Here is a 22,511-nt window from a genome sequence, read left to right on the forward strand (position 1 = left end):
TTTCTCTTTCTGCTGCTTCACTATAGGTGTAGAGAAATGTTACAGATTTATGTACTTTGATTTGATATCCTGTGACTTTACTGAATTTATATATCAATTCTAGCAACTTTTTTGGTGAAGTCTTTAGGATTTTCTACATAGAGTGTCATGTCATCTGTGAATAGTGAAATTTTGACTTCTTTTGTTTCTTTTTATTATCTGATTGTTAGGGCTAGGACTTCCAGGACTATGTTAGATAACAATGGTGAGAGTAGAAATACCTGTCTTCTCCCTGCCCATAGCTCTGTTTTTCCCCATTGAGGATAATATTATCTGTGAGTCTTTCATAATAAGGCCTTATGATGTTGAGGTATGTTCCCTTTATCCCTACTCTATTGAAGGTTTTTATCAAGAATGGATGTTATACTTTGTCAAATGCTTTTTCTGCATCTACTGAAAGGATCATATGGTTATTATCCTCCTTTTATTAATGTGGTGTATCACACTGATTGATTTATAGTATTGAATCATCCTTGCAGCCCAGGAATAAATCCCATCTGATTGTGTGAATTATTCTTTTTATGTCATGTTGGATTCAATTTGCTAGTATCTTGTTGAGAATTTTTGCATCCATTTGTTCATCAGGGATATTGGCTTGTAATTCTCCTTTTTAGTGGGCTCTTTGCCTGGTTTTAGAATCAAAGTAACGCTGGCTGGCCTCTTAGAATGAATTTGGAAGTTTTCCTTCCATTTCTACTTTTTGGAACAGTTTGAGAAGAATAGATATTAATTCTTCTTTAAATGTTTGGTCAGATTCCCTTTTCAAGCTCCTTTAGGTATAAGGTTTGGTTGTGTATATGAGACTTCTCTTGCTTCTTCAGTTGGGTCTGTATTGCTGTATATTTTCCTCTTAGGACTGCTTTTGCTTCTTCCCAGGGATTTTGGAAAATGATAAATGTTGTCATTTTCATTTGCTTCCATGTATTTTTTAATTTCTTCTTTAATTTCTTGGTTGATTCATTCATTCTTTAGTAGGATGTCCTTTAACCTCCATGTTTTGTGGTCTTTCCAAATTTTTCTTGTGGTTGACTTCAGTTTCATAGCATTTTAGTCTGAAAACATGCATACTATGATCTCAATCATTTTGTACTTGTACAGGTCTTATTTGTGACCCAGTATTTGATCTGTTCTGGAGGATATTCCATATGCACTCAAAAAGAATGTGGTATTCTGCTGCTTTAAGATGAAATGTACTAAATATATCTGTTAAGTCCATATGGTCCAGTGTGTCATTCAAAGCCATTGTTTCCTTACTGATTTCTGCTTAGATGATCTGTCCATTGCTGTGAGTTGAGTCTTAAAGCCCCCTACTATTATCGTATTATTAATGAGTTAATTTATGTTTATTATTAATTGTTTTATATATTTGGGTGCTCCCAAGTTGGGAGCCTAAATTTTACAGTTGTTAGATCTTCTTGGTGGATAGACTGCTTAATAGACTGCTTTATTCTGATACTATGCCCTTCTTCATCTCTTGTTACAGACTGGTTTAAAATCTAGTTTGTCTAATATATGTATGGCTACTTGACTTTCTTTTGACATCTATTAGCGTGATGAATCGTTCTGCATCCTCTCACTTTCAATCTGCAGGTCTCTTTAGTTCTAAAATGAATCTCTTGTAGGCAGCATGTAGATGGGTCTTTTTTTTTCCTATCCATTCCGATGCCCTATGTTTTTTGATTGGAACATTTAACCCATTTACATTTAGAGTGAATATAGATATATGAGAATTTAATGCCATTGTATTACCTGTTGTTGTTTCTTGAGATTTTTCTCTGTTCCTTTCTAGTCTTTGTCAGTTTTGGTCTTTCTTTCCCACTCAAAGGGTCCCCTTTAATATTTCTTGTAGGGCTGAATTAGTGGTCATGAATTTCTTTAGTTTTTGTTTGTCTGAGAAACTATTTCTCCTTCTATTCTGAATAATAGCCTTGCTGAATAAAATATTCTTGCTGCATATTTTTCCCATTCAGCATGTTGAATATATCATTCCACTCTCTTCTGACCTATCAAGTTTCTGTGGATAGGCCTGCTGTTAACCTAATTTGTCTTCTCTTATAAGTTAGCGATTTTTTTTTCTATTGCTGCTTTTAGGATTTTTTCCTTAGCTCTGTATTTTGCAAATTTTACTATGTCTTGGTGTTGGCCTGCTTTTGTTTATTTTGATGGGAGTTCTTCGTGCCTCCTGCATTTGATGACCATTTTCTTCCCCAGACTAAGGCAGTTTTCAGCTGTAATTTGCTCAAATAAACCTTATCCCCTTTTCCTCCTTTTCTTCTGGGACTCCTTTGATATGAATATTATTATGCTTTATGGAGTCACTGAGTTCCCTAAGGCCATAAGTTTATTTTCTATATCACTTATTTGTTCCTCTGCTTTTTCTATCCTTGTGGTCATTACATCTGGTTTGCTCCTCATTTATAGCATTTTTTTTTTCTGTTCTAACTAGTGTTTAGGTCTGTTTTCTGCAGTAAGAGATTCTCTGATGTCTACTATGCTTTTCTCAAGTCCAGCTAGTATCTTCATGATTGTTGCTTTAAAATCTATATCAGGCATATTACTTATATCTGTTTCAATTAGATACCTGTCTGTGACCTTTGCTTGTTCTTTCTTTTGGGATGAATTCCTCCATCTTGGCATTTTGTCTAGAGCTCTGTCTTCCCCTGTGTGTTAGGAAAGCCTGCGATGTTTCCTGCTTCTGAGAATTATAGCTTTATGAAAAAAAGGTCATATACTGTCCAGGACCTGGCACTTAAGGAAGTATTTCTGTTGCATGCTTTGTGCACTCTGCTACTGTGTTTTGGCTATTCTTTCCTCAGATCAGTTCTCTGCAGAGTTGCTTCATGCCTGCAGTAAGGAGTGTTTGGACCTTGTTGAGTGTGTGGCAAGTCTTAACTTGATATGCTCTGTTCTGCTTGTTAAATGAGGCCAGATCCTCTTTCTACTAGAGCTGAAGCTTTGCTGCACTCTGTGATCAGTAGACTTGGTGCATGCAGGGGTTTGTGCTGGTCTTCTGGGAGAGGGGCCCATTGCTCTGGTTCTCAGGCACACTTACCCTAGTAAAGAAGCACCTGAAGAGTACAGGAGGGCAGGGGCTGGCTTAAGTGGTTCAGGCCTCCACTGTTGGTGCTGTTATACTTACTGAAGTCAGTGCGAGCTTATGGGCAGGAGCGAAAAATGGTGCCAGCCCTCTCCTTCATCCTGCAGAGGGGAATTCAGGCCCACTGCTGCTCAGGAAGCCCTCACAAAAGAGTGAACAATCTCCCCTTGTGTATCCTAGGCTTCCCTAGATCCTTGCCTCCACCTTGTCTGTATCCAGGCTATCTTTCCTCTCAGCAATACAAACACACCTGTGTTTTATTTCAGGCATGTTGGCTGAGTTTCAGAACTACAGACTTTAGGGATGTGGTGTAGCACAGCACTGCACTGGTCCTTTGAGGGTCTCACCATCCTCGGGCTGGTGCCAGTTTGTCCCAGAGGGCAGTCACACAGACACACAGGAGATTGGAGTTTAGAGTAAAGCACAACAAAAAGTCAGCATCCAGGTTAGCTACCCTCAGCAGGTATCTCTGCCCCTATGCTAAGGAATGGGAGCACAATGACACCTGACAGCCTTTTTTCCCGAGAGGTAATGCTTCCTCTCCCAGATGCACACCAAGAGGGGGAAACTGTCTCTCCTGGTGCATCCCAGAGGATGCTCAGCATACCATGTGCTCCAGGGTCTCTCCTCCTCATCCACAGGAGCACCACTGCACCTGCTGAGCTCCACACTGACCACAGTGTGGACTTCTAAAACTCTAGTTGTAAAAACTCAAGATGATCAACACCTCTTATTTTCCCAGTCACTGGTTTTGAAGAAGTGTTTTTCTTGTATGGTCTCCTGTGCACTGCTCTCTCTCTCTCTCTTTCTCTCCACTGTCCATGATCAGCAACCTCCCCTTTGTAGCACCCGTGATCCTTCTCTCTCCTAAGTCACATCTCCACACCTCCTACTTTCCACAATGTGGTCTTCTCTACTTCTAGTTGTGCAGTTTGTTCTCTCAGTCCTCAGATCAATTTCCTGGGTCTTCAGAATGATTTGATATCTGTCTAGCTGCATTTAAGGGATAAGGCAAGTGTAGGATCCTACTACTCTGCCATCTTAACCTGATCATATTTTCATAATTGAAAGGGGCTTCTTAGATAGCTATAGTAGTTTACAATCAAGATTAGAATGTTTCGGAACTACTTCAGTGTTTTATGAATACACACTGAAAAATATGGGAAGATATATATATGTGTGTGTGTGTGTGTGTGTGTGTGTGTAGTAGGTACCTCAAGGTAATAGAATCAGGGAGAGAGTAGAAAGGACTTTTGTTTTTTATCATATATTATTGTTCATTTAAAATTTTTGAATCGAGTATATAGATTTTAAAGGAAAGAAAGACAAAATTTTAGAAAGTACCTAAAAACAACACCATATTATTCAATAAAAAAGCGAGAATACTGTCTATAGCATATTGCTATTCCTAATGCTAATGAATCTACAGCATATGATCCTGTATTTATACAGTGCATATTTATACAGTGCATATATGTAGGCTGTCAAAGGTAAAAAAAATTATCCTTGTTGACATGGAAAAAAGTAATAGATGAAAAGTATACTTAACTGTTTATTAAAAATAAAATTCACACAAAATAGCCTATTTATAACACTGAAAGGGACATTTTTGATGCTAAAGTATTTATTTCAACAGTCTTGGTGTAATATAATAATTCTTCTATTCCCAATATTACAAGAAAGGAAAATAATTACAAGTGATTGAGTTTGTAGATATAAAAATAATAATATAATTAATTATGTAAAATGATTCAAATGATTGGCATGATCTTCTCTGTGTACTAAACAAGAAAATAAGAAAATTCAGTAGTTAACTATAGCAACACTAGCTATGAGAATAAAATGCATTTCTCTTCAAGAGAAAGTTTTTGTTATAGATGTTAGCCTTTCTATTTAAAGGTATCCTTTTGGACTCTGTTAAAGAAACTTCCACTTCAGTAAATATTAAATTTAAAGACTGAATAGATTAGAACTAAACTGACTACATCACTAGGGCATGCACATAAATGTTTAATATTATATACAATATTAAAATAGCTACTTTGTGAATACTTTATGCATTCACAGGAAAACATAGAATTCCTAAAAGCATTTTAAACTTGAATTTCTAAAAAGCCATAGCAATTTGGCTTATGATACAAACTATAGTTCATATCAAATATTTTGGTAATGTCTGTTCTGATGAGGAATAGTCTTGAAAAACTGTCATTTATGATAAAGAATTTGAGCCAAACTCTGAATTGAATTGACAAAAAAAAATTTGCCATAATTTCTATTTTTAAAAAGTTTCAGAAATGACAAGATATAGTTTATAAAATCATCTTAATTTTATTTGCTTATAAATTAACTTGGCATATCTTCTTTGTTAATGCTCGGTGAGAAAGCTAAATACTGAGATTCGAGATGTTTTCATTAATTTAGACTGAAGAGTCATTCTACAAATTAGAATCATTTTATTTAAAAATTGTTACCACCTTAGAGAAAACCATGAGAACTATTTGCTAGTTGTCAATATTTTGGCTAATAGCAGGAAAGTGCTTTGAATTCTTTCTGTTAGCTGTTTCTTCCACAGCTTTGCCTCAAAATCCAGGGCAAAAATCCATTTTTCAGGTTTGAAGGACTTGGTCTCATCTCCGTAGAATCATAGTACCTTGTCTTTCAGTTCCCTGGTGAAAGTCCATAGATAGCTGAGAAGTCCAGAATGGAGGGCATCAAATAATTGTAGTCTTTTAGATATTATACTTAAAATTAGTTTTTGTGCTAATTGGCACAGTAGGGCATATTAGTAATTATACATTTCCCATTATTTCTTGGAGTAATGTATATTTTAAAACCTTAAATATATCGTCTTATTATTAATGTCTATTTATTTTAAAGTCATTTTAGATCAATTCAGTGATTCACTTCAATCAATTTAAGTCTGCTTTTTAAATGAAATTTCATAGCTGATACTATTATAAAACAGTTTGCCCTGGTGGGAAGAATGCCTTTATACCAATAGCTTATAAGTATTAGAGTATTCATAATTCTTTACTCTCACTATAAAAACAACTTTACTTATATCATTCCATATGTACAATACTGTATCAATGCCTTTTTTACTGATGTTGAATAATGTGTGATAATAATAGCACTGAGAATGTGGTAACCATTAAAAACACTTTTAGCTTCCCAGTAAATCTCTAAAAATTAGTATTTTGGATTAGGCCTATGATATTAATGCAAATTAATAGATTAAGGAATCCGTTTAATGGAAACGAGTATTTCCTCACTTTTAGCCCTTGTATTTGTTGAACTATTCTTTAAAAAATTAGTAAAGCTGTAATCTTAATAAGGGGAGCATGTGCTGAAATAACTAGTAGTTTTCAATATTCACATGTCGTTTAGCAAATGAGAATGAAAAATGAACTCTTCCATTGATGTCCTGCTCTACCCCTTATAAAGCAAAATTAGGAAAAATTGACAGAGTTTTGCTACAGTTGCTGTATGTATTTTTTCTAAAACTTTGTGTATGTGTACGTTTGTAAACATCATGTTTGATCATAAATTTCTGGGCGGGAAAAACTTGTGTTATGATCAACTGTATGATCATAATGACAATGAATTCATTCCTGTCATGTGTGAGTCTGCCATGTTTAATTTCATTGAATCTTCGTTTCAGAGTTTGCATGTGGTGCTTACTTTGGTAGCCACTATCTTTTGACAGTATAAATAATACTTTCTGATCTTTTCAACTATATCCTGAAATCTTATACTAAAATGGGTGGTGTTGGATGAAATAATTACCATGGTCTTTGGCATTTTGATTCCAATATAATATTTGACATTATTTTGTCTTGATGAAAAGCCTTCTATCTATATCATCCTGGTACATATTCTTAAATCCAAGAGATAATAGAAGAAATATGTTTGAATTTAATTTTGCATTAATTTCTTTCTTTTTAAAATTTTAAGTATCAACAAGCTCTTCTGCCAACTGTCAGGATATGATCTTTCAATTATCAGGCATTGGCAATTTGGCACTTGTATCATTTCTACTGCGGTCTTGGTTGTCTGAATATAATAATTATTGGTGTACACAAATTTATATTAAACATAAAAAAATGAAAATGTGACCAGTACTTTGCAAATGTTATAGTTTGTAAAAATATACTTTATGCTAATTCTAAATACTTACTTGTTAGCATACTAAAAATAATAAAATTTATTTTTCACAGGATGTGTAGATAGAAAGATCAAGCATAGATGTATTGTAAGGTTATTTGACCTCGATATGTGTTTATACGTTTTTATGGCCATCATACTGTTGATCTTTTTTCATAACACTTTGCATGACTTTGATTATTAAATCAAAAAAATCTTAAATATAAGATTTGAATGAACTAAATGAACTGTCTGGGGGGGCGGTCAATTTCTTTTTAGAGATTGAACCGGTCGAGTTCCTCTGAGTGCAGCACAGTTGATAACCCTCTGCCAGGAGAAGGAGAAGAAGCAGAGGCTGAACCTGTAAATTCAGATGAGCCAGAGGCCTGTTTTACAGATGGTAAGAGAAAAATCAAAGCATTGGTTAGCCATCCATTTATTGATATTTGGGGTTCTATCTTCTATCCATGTCTGTAGCTCAAAAGTCTATTTCTGTGTTGATTCTTAAATCATTATCTTTACCCCAAATCTCACGTTTAATTTTTAGATATGCTTCCAATTCCCCACTGGTCATCTCTGCTGGTTGCCTTTAAACATGCTAAGTATAAGAAGTTCAAAACAAACTTTAGTGAGTTCTCCCCCATAAAATCCGTAGCTTCTTCTGGTCTTTATCTCATTTAGTGACATCATGATCTATCCTCCCTCTCAAGCTAAAGACTTTGAGTCAGCCCTGACCTCTTCCTTTCTAGCCCCATGTTCATCACAGAAATCACAAGTTGCTCAGAAACTCTGGGGACAGGGCTTACATCCTCCAAGGAATTCTGATGCACACTAGAAGCTGAGAACCACTGGTCTACAGGATAAAACCCAAAGTCCTTAACATAGCATGTAAAGCCCTTTGCACTTCAGTCTATTCTTTTCCAACAGTACCTCCTTTGATTCCTTTTCACTTCCTGACTTACTGAACTTACTACTCCTGGAATGTTTCAGGGATTTTGAACTTGACCTATGGAAATGTATAGTATTTTCAAATATGGTGTCATTCAAGTAAAAACACAAACCTATACTAGAGTTGCAGTATAATACGATAGTGTAGGTAACAAGCTTTGGAGCCTGATATATGTGAGTTCTACTTGGGCCACTGATAACTCTCTGAGACCTTGAGCACAGTTTTAAATATTTTATCTCAGATGCCTCATCTGTGAAATAGGCATAACAACCACATCTGAATCGTAGGGGTATCCAGGAGATTAAATGAGATAGTACAAATTAATTACCACAGTTCTTTTTTTTAAGATTTTATTTATTTATTTATTCATGAGAGACACAGAGAGAGAGAGAGACAGAGACATAGGCAGAGGGAGAACCAGGCTCCCCTCAGAGAGCTCAGTGTTGGACTTGGTACCTGAACTCCAGGATCACACCCTGAGTCAAAAGCAGAGCTTAACTTCTGAGCCACCTAGGTGTCCCTAATTACCACAGTTCTTACTAACATCATTCTTTTCCTTTTTTTATTTTTAAAAATATGTTGTTAATAATTCTGTAGAGAAGCTATGATAGCATAGTGTTGATGCTAGTGACTTACTATCCATTACTCTCAGCATCAGTTTTTTTGTAGAAGTCAGACTTGCATTCATCCTCAGTGATTTTTCTCAACCAGCCTCCTCTAGCACTCATGCAGTAAACAAAATGCTATCAAATAAAGATATCTTTGAACTACAATGGGTTCATGAATTTTCCTTCAATACAGGCTAAATTCTATTTTATTTGAGAAGCAAACAAGTATGACACCCAATTGACAGAAATTTTGTTTGCTGAAATCAGTACCATGGAGCAAAACACATAGAGTTTCCTTTAGAAGTGTTTGTATACTTAAGAATTTCATCAGGTGTTGCCTATTTCTCAGTAAATTAATAAGCACCATTAAATTTGTACAGATGCTACTAAGATTTTCTCCACCCATTTTATGAATGACCCTAACTTAAAACTCTAGGATAACTAGAGAGAAGTTGGGTTTACCAAGCAGATTAGGGCTTCAAATTAGGGGCTTTGGAAAAGCTTAAACCTTCTGCAGAAAGTATTAATGCTAAGCTATTTCAGTCTGTAAGGACTATCTTATTAACATTAAACTACATAAAAAGTTTATTTTAGTCCTACAAAGCACTAATGAGACTATTTATGTGATTTCTTTAAAGTTATGCATAACTTCTAAATTGAGTCTAGTGTATAGGAGATATTACAGAAACACGTTTTCAGAGGTGTTTAGTCTTGACCACTGAAAATTTACTAAGGGCCAAGGTTTCAGTTATACAAGGTAAATACATTCTGGAGAGCTCTTGTGCGCCAATGGGACTATACGTAACTCTACTGCATTGTATTCTTGAGATCTCCTAAGAGGATAGATCTCAACTGTTCTCACCACACATACAGGGAAGAAATTGGTGAGAAGATGGCTATGTTAATTAGCTTGATTGTGATGATTATTTTACAATGTATACTTAATATCAAATTATCAATTTATATACCTAAAATATATACAGTTGCTTTACTACTTTTCATCATATTCCTCTTCATCTTTTTCTCCTCCCTCTTATGCCAGGCCTTTCCTTAGTTCTGTTCCACTAGCTTCATAATCCAAGATTCCAGGCTCCTCCTCTAGATCTGCCACTGTTCTTCACTAGCCTTACTTCTGCATGTGACGGCAACCTGACATGACAGGACTTTTTGATTCTGCTTGGTTTTACATTATACTCTTTTCGGATTATACAGTTAGTATATTACAAAATCAGGATTAGGATATGAGGAGGATACTCTTTTCCAGGAGTACCTGTGTCGCTCAGTGGTTAAGTGTCTGTCTTTGGCTCAGGTCATGATCCCAGGGTCCTGGGATTGAGTCCCGCATCAGGGTCCCTGTGGGGAATCTGCTTCTCCTTCTTCTGCCTGTGTCTCTGCCTCTCTCTGTGTGTCTCTCATGAATAAATAAATAAAATTTTAAAAAAGAGAAGGATACCCTCTTTTCCATAAAATAATGTATTTTCTGTTAATTTGGTAGAAGGAACCAACTCAACTTGCTCCCAAAATGTTCTGAATTCAACTTCCTATAAAATAACTAATAACTAATTCTAACTTTAAGAACACAATAACTACTCACTCGTACTTTTATCCTTTTTTTAAAGAAAATATGGATGAAATACTTTAGAGAATTAGGAAGTTTTAAGAAGTGTTAAAAAACCCCATTTTCCTAATCAATTTTTACATTATATGATTATACTATTATATTTTTATTAATAGGTAATCTTTCTTGGAAGAGGTCGATGGAAGTTAGTTTTTTTTTTGTTTGGGGCGGTGGTGGGGGGAGCACTGGCTTAACATGATGAAACCCAGTATAGACTTTATGAAATGTATCACGAGAACAAATTAATGAAACCACCCAAAAGAAATAGCATTTACCCAAGGGGACCCATTAAAATGTTTGAGAGATTCTCTGTTATGTTTACATTTAATTAACAGTCCTTTTAAAAAAGAATGTATGATAACATTGCTAACCAGCTAGGTTGGAAATCTCTTAGGATATGCCTTTGCATAAAAGCCAGACAGGCAGTCGAACACTCCTGCCTCCAAATAAGGGTGAGAAACTCTCTGAGGTGTGATAAATCCTGAGGGCAATATTTATCAACCTTCATCTCAGATAAAAAGTTTACTTTTCTAATTAGAATATATTATCTGTTTTCTTGCCTCAATCTTTTGAATAATATTTCTCTTCAATTTTAAGTGACACAAATAAATCTCAGATAGTAAAATCTTAAAGGGAACTTTTCTCCTCTGCTAATTATACTTGAGGCAGATAAATTCTGTTCTATCCTTATTGTCACAAATGGGAAGATCTCATTCTTTTTTATGATTGAGTGGGAACTCATGGTGTGTGTGTGTGTGTGTGTGTATATATATATATATATATATATATATGTAATATATATATATATTCTTTATCCATTCGTCTATTGATGGACTTAGATATTATAAATAATGATGAAATAAAGATAGGGGTGCATGTATCTTTTCAAATTAGTATTTTTGTTTTCTTTAGTAAGTACCCAGTAGTGGAATTACTGGATCATATGGCATTTATTTTTAACTTTTTGAGGAACCTCTATACTGTTTTCTACAAGGGCTGCGCCAATTTACATTACCACCAACAGTACACAATGGTTCTGAAAGGAAAAATTTTTTAAAGATCAATTAATTGTAGTTCCTCCTTTTTCAATTCTTCCTTTTCTTCAAAATAAGTGTGGTTGTTTTTTAAAATCAACTTTAATTTTTGAAATCTCAGTCATTATCTTTTTGGGTCTTTCTTGGTTATGGTTCTGTTCATCAGCTCTTTATGAAACTTATTACTCCCTGACTTTTTTGCTGCAGCCCCTTACATGTCTCTCCCACTTCTGCTCTGTCTCCTTCTCCTTCAGGGTTTTCTCTAATTCCATCTGCCCTAGTGGTATTCAGGTGAATGTTTAACAAATAATTCTCCAAAAAAAAAGAAAGTATGCATACATTTATCAGTTTATTTTAAATCTACTGATATAAAGGATGTGTAGCACATGATTTACAAATAACATAAGCAACATTCCTTATTGTACATGCCCTATAGCTCATTGGTTCTCATAGAATGCTGTTGTTAAATTCTACCAAAGTTTTGGATTTGTAGATAACCAACGATTACAGTTGATGAACAAGTATAGTTTTAACCTGAAGGTTGGTTGGTTATTTCATTTATGTTAATCAGTAAGCTAACAGTGAGACAAAGAAACTGTATGTCAGAACTTCACTCATTCATCAATGATGTTTGCAAATCTTAGATAATAGAATTTGAATAAGGAAAGAATATTTCCTCAATTTTTAGTGCTATTCCCAGTGTCATGGCTATAAATATGACACCTTTACTGTCTTTTTTTAAAGATTTATTTATTTATTCATGAGAGATACACAGAGAGAGAGGCAGAGACACAGGCAGAGGGAGAAGCAGGCTCCCCACAGGGAGCCCGACGTGGGACTCGATCCTGGGTCTCCAGGATCACACCCCCGGCCGAAGGCGGCACTAAACCGCTGTGCCACCAGGGCTGCCCAACACCTTTACTGTTTTATATATTTTATTAACATTTCCTGTATTACTTGTTAAGTTTACTCTAGAAAATCAGCAAACCCTGGTTTATAGCATTTGATGACTTTTGTAGTGTAAAGATCCCCACCATGGCTTATTTCAAACTACTGATGTGAGTTCGCCAAATGTGGAGATGCTACCAAATGAAGAGATGCCACTAGTTCAATAGCATTTTGTACTCTCAAATTGTCATTTTATTTTTATAGTATGACAAATTTCCCTTGACTCAAATAGAAGACAGAAATGTACTCAAGTATAGATAATAGCAAAATGATTTGAAAGGGATATGTTTTTAAGATTTAGTCTTTTCAAAAGTAAGTTATAATTTTAAGTTCATATAATTTAACTTTTGATAATTGCTGCATTTAACAACAGGCTTGCAAAAATGCCTGCCAGTTTAACAATGAGTTATCAAAACTTATGTGAGCTGGCTCCAGCATGTCATTGCATTCTGTTCCTTAATATTACTGTTTTAGAATGCTCTAGATATGGCCTTTTCTTGGCCCTAAATAGATTTTTATATGTATGACCTCAAAAATTCTCCTTTTCTAGCCCAGACTTTCCCCTGAGCTTCAGATTCAGACCTCCAAATAACTACAGGACATTTGTATTTGGAAGTCCTACCAGCATCTCAAACTCATTACCTGCCAAGTAGCCCTGCACCTGTGTTCTTCATTTCATTGCTGACATTCATCCATCTGTTCTGAGTTCCTCCTATTCTCTTATGCTGCATAACTAAATCCTGCTGATTTTACCTGCCAAACATGTCTTGAATCTATTACTGCTCTAATTCCTAACTAGAGTTGCCATGACCTATCCAGCCTTATTAAGGCTACTGAACAAGAACCCTAAATGTTTTTTTGCATCTTCCCCTCCTTTTTTTCTCCTCTTCCACTTATCCTCCATTCAACTGTTGGAGACATAAATTTAGGTTTAGTGTGCCTATATCATTCTCTGCTTACAACCCTTCACTTACTCCCCAACGTTTATAGAATATAGACCAAACTCCTTCATGTGGAAGAAAATCCTTTCCATAATCTGACCAACTTCTCTAACCTCATTTCTCACCCATGCCTCCACACTTGGCTTTCATCACAATTCTGAACTGCTTATAATTCCTATGCATAACACATTTTGCTCCCTCTTGGCCTGGAATTCCACCCATACTCTTTTTGGCTAGTATTTTGACTCAATTCAGATGTCAGATCTTCACAAAGCCTCTTCTGGTCTCTTAACAAACGAGTGGGGTGAGGTTTTCTGTGCTATCAATATTACACCTTTATATTTGTGATTTTAGTTGCCTTATCCAGTTAGTCATTTATTTCTATATCTATCTGCCTAGCCAAAACAAAAAAATAAGTTCCCAGATTAGAGAAAACTATGTACATAGCTAAGTATATAAAAGATTAAAAAATAATAAATGGAGAAATTAATAAATAAGCCTAAGATTTTAAATAAAATGATCTTCAACTCATCTTGCAGCATATTTTGCACTTAAAGTTCCAAATGTAGAGTTGTTTTTAATATAGAGTACTTGAAACAGTTTTATCTGCTTCTAATCAAAATCTACTTTTTAAAAATTTTAGAAACTCCTACTAATTTTCTTCATATTATCTAGAATGAAGCTTTGTGAGGAACTTTTTTTTTAATAGAGTAGAAGGATCAGAAAATTGTAGATGAAATCCACATCAAGGAAAATTAGCAGAGAAGGTCCGGAAAAGCATTTTGTTCTCAGCTTTGAGTTTCATATTCATTCATTCCATGTTTGTCATGTATCCACACAGTGTTTGGACTGCAATAATGAAAAAAAATAATAAGTGCTTTAAACACTTTGGAAGAGATTGATGAGAAATCAAGAAAGTACAGAATATATTTTAAGTTAGAAATAATTGACGTTATTTTTAGTTGAATGTATTCAAGTTGAATCTATTCAAAGCAGCAGTGTTAGAAATTATTCACAGGGAAAGCTTTGCATAAGCATTTTATTTATTCTGAATATCAAGATTTTATATGCATATCTCTCTTCTCAGGTTGTGTGCGGAGGTTCCCATGCTGCCAAGTTGACATAGAATCAGGGAAAGGAAAAATCTGGTGGAACATCAGGAAAACCTGCTACAGAATAGTTGAACACAGTTGGTTTGAAAGCTTTATTGTTCTCATGATCCTGCTCAGCAGTGGTGCTCTGGTAAGTTATATGACACCTAAAGCAATCATTTGAGTCCCTCAGTATTTTTAATAAATGAGTTGGAGGATAAAAATATCATGAAAGTTGTTTTACCTAAAAATGAATCCCTATGATTAGTACTGGGACAAACTTTTAGTTTAGTTCAGTAAATATTTACTAAGCACTACTCTAGGCCAGGCATTATTCTTGCTGCCTTGAGTGCAAAGGTGGTTAAGATCCAGGTACTTTTCTCAATGAGTTCAGAGACCTCTGTAGAGAGAGGCACAAGTGATTATAGAACTGGGATGTGTTAGTAAGTGAAGAATATAATTGATAAAGATCTTTAGCAAGAGGTGAACAATTGTCTGCTTGCACTTTCAGGAAAGTAGCTGATTTTTTTTTTTTGCAAGATCTAGAAAGATGAATAGAATTTTCCAGCCATACATGGTGGGCTGGCTGAGGGAAACAAGTGTATATAAGGCAGCATTAAATATCATGATGTGTTCAGGAAATTAAAAGTTGTCAAGTTGTAGAACATGACATTGGAGGAAAAGCAAATACAGGGAGGAGAGTGGTAGCCACAGGTACTGTGACAAAGATAGGCAGTGTCAGCTTATGAAGCATCTTGCAAAACAAACCATAATTTGGGGGTGAGAATGAGACACACTTCTTATGTGCATATACCAAGCACTTTCTATGGAAGTTGATAAGCATCTGGGAGAGTTACAAGTTCCCTGAGCCTTTTCTTACTCACTTTTCTTTCCCACTGACACAAATAGAGATGAACCCTTAGAAGCCCAGTTCCAGCTAGAGATACCACTGGAAATTCCATTATACTAAAAAAAGAATACTCAAGAACTTTGTAAATTGCCTCACAGATAGTCTTCATGGACCTGGGATTGGATTTTACTTTACTTAAAGAAGCTAACCTCTTGCTATTTCACAGATGCTAGTGGAATATGAGACTTCCAAGTCAGAGACAAAGGATTTTATTCCTCATGACATTGGAAGCAACATGAACTTCAGCATGTTTGGGTTGCTCCCCTTAGTCCCCAGGTCTCATGGGGGCATGGCATGGGGATAAATGGTACACATAAATGCATTAGCATCACAGCTAAAGAGCACTAAATTTAGAGAACCCTGTCCTTTTTTTTTTCTTTTTTTTTTAAGAGAAGGGGAAGAGGAGAGGGGGAAAGAGAGAGAGAGAATCTTAAGCTGGGCATGGAGCCCAGTGCGGGACTCCATCTCACAACCCTGAGATCTTAGCATGAGCTGAAATCAAGAGTCTGACTGAGCCACTCAAGTACCCCAAGGAACCCTGTCTTTTTATAGCAAGCAGTAAGCAGCCTTGCTTTTTTGTCCCAGAGGCACTGTTTCATCCTTCATAGTTGCTTGTTGCTAAAGCAACACTAAGAAATAGCCTGAGTAAAGAGCAGTCAGGTTCTTGTGTCCTTGGCATACCCAACAAGGATATGTTGGGGTGCTCAGGGCCTACAGTGGATGACCTCTTTTGAAACAGAAAATAAATAAGAAAAATGCTTTTCTTCTTATCTGGTGGAATCCAAATAGGAATCTCAACAATATCTACATTATCTTGTATCCATCATAACTAAGGAAGTTTATTCTGTGTTGAGCCATACACATAACTGAGACTTTTAGAAAGGAGAGTTAAAAAAAAAAGTTTAGAGTAATCCCTTGTTCAAAATATCTAAAAAGCAAGATGACATTTTTGGGAAGAGGCACTCTCCAAACTTTGGTTAGCCTGGGTAAGGCAATTGGTTAAGAATCTGACTCATGATTTCAGCTGAGGTCCTGATTTCAGGGTCATGAGATGGAGCCGTGCATTGTGCTCCTCGTTCAGCATGGGACCTGCTTGAGATTCTCTCTCCCTCTCCCTTGGCCCCTCCCCCTGCTCACTCCTGTGTTCTTTCTCTCTCTAAAGTAAATAAATAACATCATAAAAAAAAAACACACACACACACAACCCTGAAATTCAAATGAATGAATCATATGAGGAAGAAAAGGGAAAGGTATTTTAAGAAACTGCTATTTTTTACTCAGGGAGTTTGCTAATTGAACTAGATTTTTTAAGTACCTGTCTATAAAATAAACAAAAAAATAACAGCTGAGTTAGTACATAGTTATTTTTAAGATCCTTGCATAGGTTATTTTTGCTTAATCTTTATAAACAATCCTGTGAAGTTATTATTGTTTTGCTTATTTTACCAATGAGGAAATTGGGCAGAGAGTTTAAAAAGTTGTTTAAAAAAATAAAATAAATAAAATAAAAATTAAATTAAATTTTAAAAGTTGTTTAATGTCCCAAAGTTAGTAAATGACAAACCTATAACTTAACTGAGGTCTGAAGTCACAACCACCGTATCTTTTCACTGATTTCTGGCTCCTCAGAAAGGAGAGTACACGCCATGTAGAAACAAATGAGCGGTTACTGAAATGAGTAACAGTAAAACCTGCACTACACATTAATGTTGCCCTTGCATCCTTGCTCCCATATCCACGAAACTAGTCCTGGAGGTTAGCCAGGAGCCCTGCAGGCTGAATCTGGTTTCCAGCTCTAGAACCAGTCAAAATAAGATGTACTCAGGCAGGGTATCTGGTTTTCAGCCTCAAGACTTATTAGTTACTGGTCCAGCTCTGCACCCCAGTTCCAGGAACTCTTTGTTCTTTGTGATCGAGTCCCTTTGTTACCTTTGCATTCTAATACTAAAGTGTTGCCATACTGTCTGTCTGGGAAGCTGCCAGACTCTTCCACAACTTGCAGAAGGGAGGCCAGAAAATCCTGAGGGCTGGAAGTTTTCCTTTGCACTTCAGTGGCACTGACATTCAAAACCTCAGTCAGCTGCTAGAACCTTCTTTTACCATCTTAGTAAGTCTGCTCATTCTGTGCCCCAACTTCTCTGCATGCTTCAATATTGATACCAACAGTATGTAATAAGTGTGAAGGATCATTTTAAAAGTAGATAGAAGAACTTGGAATAAGAAGAATTCCAATGGCTTTGGATAGGTAATGTAATGTACCATTAAGGATACAACTCCTTTTGCTTTCATGTTCTTCAACAAAGTGGATATTGTTTCACCTTGAAAGAGAAAATTCTACTGCTTCAGACCTGTTTAGGTCAGCAGTATTTTCAGTGTCTGAGGTGATCTCAATTCATTAAATCTGTTCTAATTACTTCTCAAGGGACTAATGGCTATGACCACAGAATATCCTCTATTACTTACTGAAAGTTTTCACTTTCAAAACTGAAAGTTCCAGAAGAGTGTCAGAAAGTGCCACATTCATCAAATGAATGTAATGGTGATTTGAAGAGGTAAAGCTCTCAATGAATGATAAAATACTGTGCAGAATTCAAAGAAAGAAGCCATCCTCTGTGTTCTACAGCCCGATGAGCTACTGCACTTGTCCTTTCAGCAAACCTTCCCTTGCCTTCTGCTGTGTTCTTGACACAGTGTGAGGCACTGGGAATGCACAAGCATGTAAAAACTGAAGGAGATCTCCAAATCCTACTGGTGGGTGTGAAGGAGAGTGCAGGGTGAGAAAGATAAATATGATGGACCAATCTGGGAATCATGTTTTAAATTATTAAGATTCATCCAATTTGATGAGAGGTAAAGGGGAGTCAGAGGAAGTAGAAATCACTGTATCAAAGATGAGTATTCCTTTAGAAGATTATAAATAATTTTATTCTTTGCACCCTTTCTCTTAACCTCTGGTGACCAGTGGCACATACTAGTGAGAAGTCTAGGATGAAGTGTTACATAGTACTGTAAACCAGAATAAAGTCAGCTAGCCCATAATAGTATGTATCTTTCAGTGTAAAATTCTCCATCAGAATTTTATTTCCAGTCTTTGTTATGAATCATAAGCCTTAAGTTGGACGTGAGTTGAAATTTGAATACTATTTTCACAGGCTTTTGAAGATATATATATTGAAAAGAAAAAGACCATTAAGATTATCCTGGAGTATGCTGACAAGATATTCACGTATATTTTCATTCTGGAAATGCTTCTAAAATGGGTAGCTTATGGTTATAAAACGTATTTCACCAATGCCTGGTGTTGGCTGGATTTCTTAATTGTTGATGTAAGTTGGGTTTATTCTTATAAATAAGTGTTCTGAAGAACATTTAGTAATGTTTGTTATCATATTTTAATTTTGGTTAGCTTTTTGTACTTTCAGACTATAGCTTCATGGTTTTTTTTGAAATATTAATGTAGCTAATAGAAATATATCTGTAAGGAGTATTAAAAGGGAAATTTGGCAGTGACTATGGATTATTTTCTGTACCATTCTAACATTTATAAGTTACTTATGCGTATGTTTTCTGCAATCAGAGAAAATTTGATTTTATATACATGTATATATATGTGTGATTTGAATATCATTCCTGTTGGGAAGAACAAAGTGAAAACCTTGGTGGTGAAGGGTGGGAATGAAAAGGGCAGAGGCCCAGATTAAGAAGATAAAACATTGGGGCACCTGGGTGGCTCAGTCGTTGAGCATCTGCCTTCAGCTCAGGTCATGATCCTGGGGTCCTGGGATCGAGTCCCACATCAAGCTCCCCGCGGGAAGCCTGCTTCATTCTCTGCCTATGTCTCTGCTTCTCTCTCTCTTTCTCATGAATAAATAAATAAAATCTTAAAAAAATAAAACATTGATTTTTTTACAATATAAAATTAGAAAATAAAAGAGGATAAGGAATATTCAAGTCTCATATGTTAGCTGAAAGTTATGTAAAAGTATAATGCTAAAGCTAAATAACTCTGGGTTTAGGAGTTTGGGAGGCATGGAATTTCAAAATATTGATTTCTGTCTCAGTGAGAGGGAAAACCAGAATGAGTCACAATCCTATCCCCCCTGAAACATCCAATTTACCTTTCATCTCTAGAGTGGCAGTGAAGCAGAGAAATAGGCACTGGCAATTTCAAGTAATAAATTCAGAGAACTATTCAAAACTTGAATGATGGAAAATATATAAGAATGCTTCAGTATATGCATTATTTTTAACAAAGCAAATATTTTTAAGGAGTCTTGTTGAAATAGGAAAGAAATCCTAAAACAGCTGCAAGAGTAAGGCACTGCAAATAGAAATGGTGTAACATCCAATTTATCGATTTATTATTATTTAGTATATTTTATTTTATATCTTGATATAATTTAATATCACATATAATAGTGACCTTATTATATTTTATATTATTTTAAAAGGCTTTCTAAATTAATTCATGACCTCAGTTTCCCAATCTAATTTTTCTTAGAATGATTTATGTTTTTCCATCTTCTGTTAATTCTCCCAGATTTTCCAAATTCTAGTCTTTGTGGCTAAGGAAGGAACAACTTAGAATCAGTTACAGTTCTGAGAGATATTTTTTACATCTGATGTCTAGAATTAGAGGGCAGTATGAAATTTTTTTTATAGTCTTAACAAGTGCTTCAACATTTAACTGAGAATTTGCATCAAATTTTCAGAAAAGATAAAGATAGCATCATTCATAGATATCAAAATTGCGAGTAAGCATGACTATACATAGCCACATCTGCAAAATTAACCCAAAACTCATCATATCTACTCAAAAGTTCAGTTTCTCAACTGTCATCCGAAGCTCAGTAAACTCTTTTTTAACAGATCAATATATAAAACATTGCAAACAATAACATTTTTGTTTTCTATATTGGTGATATGCAAAAACAATTTTTTTCCTGATATAGCTATACATTACACCTCCTATGTTCTTTGGACCTTCTCTGTAAGAACTCTGATTTTTGATACCTTATATTAGTGATTCCATATGAATTGTTTTTCAATTTACTTTTATATATGTTACCTCATTACTAGCTAGAAAAATAAGGAGTAAGGTAAATGCTTTTGTAACATAATAAATTTTTTACTCTGTCAATAGTTAAATATAAGGAGGTTGACTCCCAGGTGTTCCCATCCCATGGAAAATTTCAATCTTTTCATCAGTACTTAATTCATAATGAAGCGCTGCATTCCAGACATTGTTCTTAGACATTGTTTCCTGCTACACACAGTGTAAAAACAAATGAATATTTTAAATGGACCTTACTCAGAGACTGAATGCATTACAGATCCAGATGTAAGGTCATTGAGGAGCTTATTGCTCTTTTACCAAAATGTTTATTGATTTTATTTCTATCCATGTTCCTTCCTCTAAGATAGTTTATGATGAGAACACAACTTTCTGTTGGATACTGGTTATGGTCATTGTGGCAGGTCTAATGTGATGAAGTTCTGTATGTCTATGTTGATTGTAAAGCCAGTGAGATCACTTACTCTTAAATTCTCATCAATACAATTGAGATTTTTCTCCCACTATTACTATGTAAATCCTTTGGTGCCAGTTCTGAGAAATTACAAGGCAGAACTATCTTGTGGGGAATTAGCTCCATCTCAGAATCATGAATCTTCAAAATGTTTTTGAATAAGGTTTATAGTAGGACTAAGATTTGGTTGAGTTGGGGATCCCTGGGTGGCGCATGGTTTGGCGCCTGCCTTTGGCCCAGGGCGCGATCCTGGAGACCCGGGATCGAATCCCACATCGGGCTCCCGGTGCATGGAGCCTGCTTCTCCCTCTGCCTGTGTCTCTGCCTCTCTCTCTCTCTCTCTGTGACTATCATAAATAAATAAATTAAAAAAAAAAAAGATTTGGTTGAGTTAATGCCACACTCATGACTTAGCTTCAGAATCACACATTTTGTTATGCCCTAGGTTTTATTATAATTGAAATTTTGATTGTTGTTCTAATTAAATGTAAAGCATAAATGTATAAGTTGCTCACATTAAATATATAGCATATCTAATTAAATATATCAAGCGTCAATTCAGATTTAATAAGCAAGAACATAATCATTGACCGCAAAGAGTGTGAAAAGCATGTGTGATTTTTATTGACAGAAGAAATAACCTACTTTCCTTCTACTATTGTTTTTAATTTTTTTAGCCTTCCTTTAAAGCTATGTCCTTACAAGAGCATTCATCTTATCTATTTTTAGGCTATGAATCGACAATTTGATATATAAAATATGATTCTTGCTTATCTGCACTTAGTGATCTTTGAAATTGACTTTTCGTCTTTATGCTTTATTATTTCATTGGAATGATTAATGAACATTTTATTTTTTTGTAGGTTTCTTTGGTTACCTTAGTTGCAAACACTCTTGGCTACTCAGACCTTGGCCCCATTAAATCCCTTCGGACACTTAGAGCTTTAAGACCTCTAAGAGCTTTATCTAGGTTTGAAGGAATGAGGGTAAGAAAATGCTAAACTTTCTAATATCTTTATTTTCTAAATGGAATATAAAATATGAAAAAAGTAAGTCTGTAGAAATTATGGGCTGTTTATATGTATATATGTCTACATATCTACTTATAGATGGGCTATTTATATATGTGTATGTACATATGTATATACATAGTATTTACTGCATATTGTTTAACAGAGTAAAATACAATAATGCCTCCTTCATGTAATATTGTTAGGCAGTAATTCAAATAAATGACTTTTCCTTTTTTAAATGAAAATCTTCTCTAAAAAAAAAAAAAGAAAATCATCTCTATGCTAGGAAATTTAAGTGAATGGGACACTATTCATTCTGATACCATCTCCCATATACAAGTTATCAGGGACTTGCCTGTATCCAGTGCTCATAAAATATTCTTTCAAGAGCTATGCTGGGTAGGACTCGTAAGAAAAAACAGTGAAGTGACATCAGCCACCACCTTAAATTTCATTCTTAAAACAAATGTTTCAATGAAAGTAGAATTACCTCCAGATTACATTTGACAAAACTAAAGCTCTGAGAATTTACATAATTTGTACTAGGCTGCATGGTGCCAAAAAAAGAGATTATTTTGTAGAGACAAACAAG

At 35.2% G+C, this 22,511-nt stretch overlaps 1 protein-coding gene and 1 long non-coding RNA gene across 5 annotated transcripts in view; one reads left to right on the plus strand and one right to left on the minus strand.

Moving 5' to 3' along the window:
• SCN9A (sodium voltage-gated channel alpha subunit 9) overlaps positions 1-22,511 on the plus strand; it is a 159,817-nt gene that overhangs the window by 116,373 nt on the left and 20,933 nt on the right. For all 4 annotated transcript variants that reach the window (XM_072810932.1, XM_072810934.1, XM_072810933.1 and 1 more), the window contains 4 exons: positions 7,559-7,679; positions 14,465-14,619; positions 18,531-18,704; positions 21,770-21,892. In XM_072810932.1, coding sequence (XP_072667033.1) covers positions 7,559-7,679; positions 14,465-14,619; positions 18,531-18,704; positions 21,770-21,892 — 573 coding nt within the window. The remainder of the gene's footprint in view (positions 1-7,558; positions 7,680-14,464; positions 14,620-18,530; positions 18,705-21,769; positions 21,893-22,511) is intronic.
• LOC140624204 (uncharacterized) overlaps positions 11,819-22,511 on the minus strand; it is a 73,124-nt gene continuing 62,431 nt past the window's right edge. The window contains exon 3 of the long non-coding RNA XR_012023712.1: positions 11,819-14,226. This is a non-coding gene — a long non-coding RNA (uncharacterized lncRNA). The remainder of the gene's footprint in view (positions 14,227-22,511) is intronic.

Source organism: Canis lupus, chromosome 34 (genome assembly GCF_048164855.1).
Source record: "Canis lupus baileyi chromosome 34, mCanLup2.hap1, whole genome shotgun sequence".
NCBI classification, from domain to species: domain Eukaryota; kingdom Metazoa; phylum Chordata; class Mammalia; order Carnivora; family Canidae; genus Canis; species Canis lupus.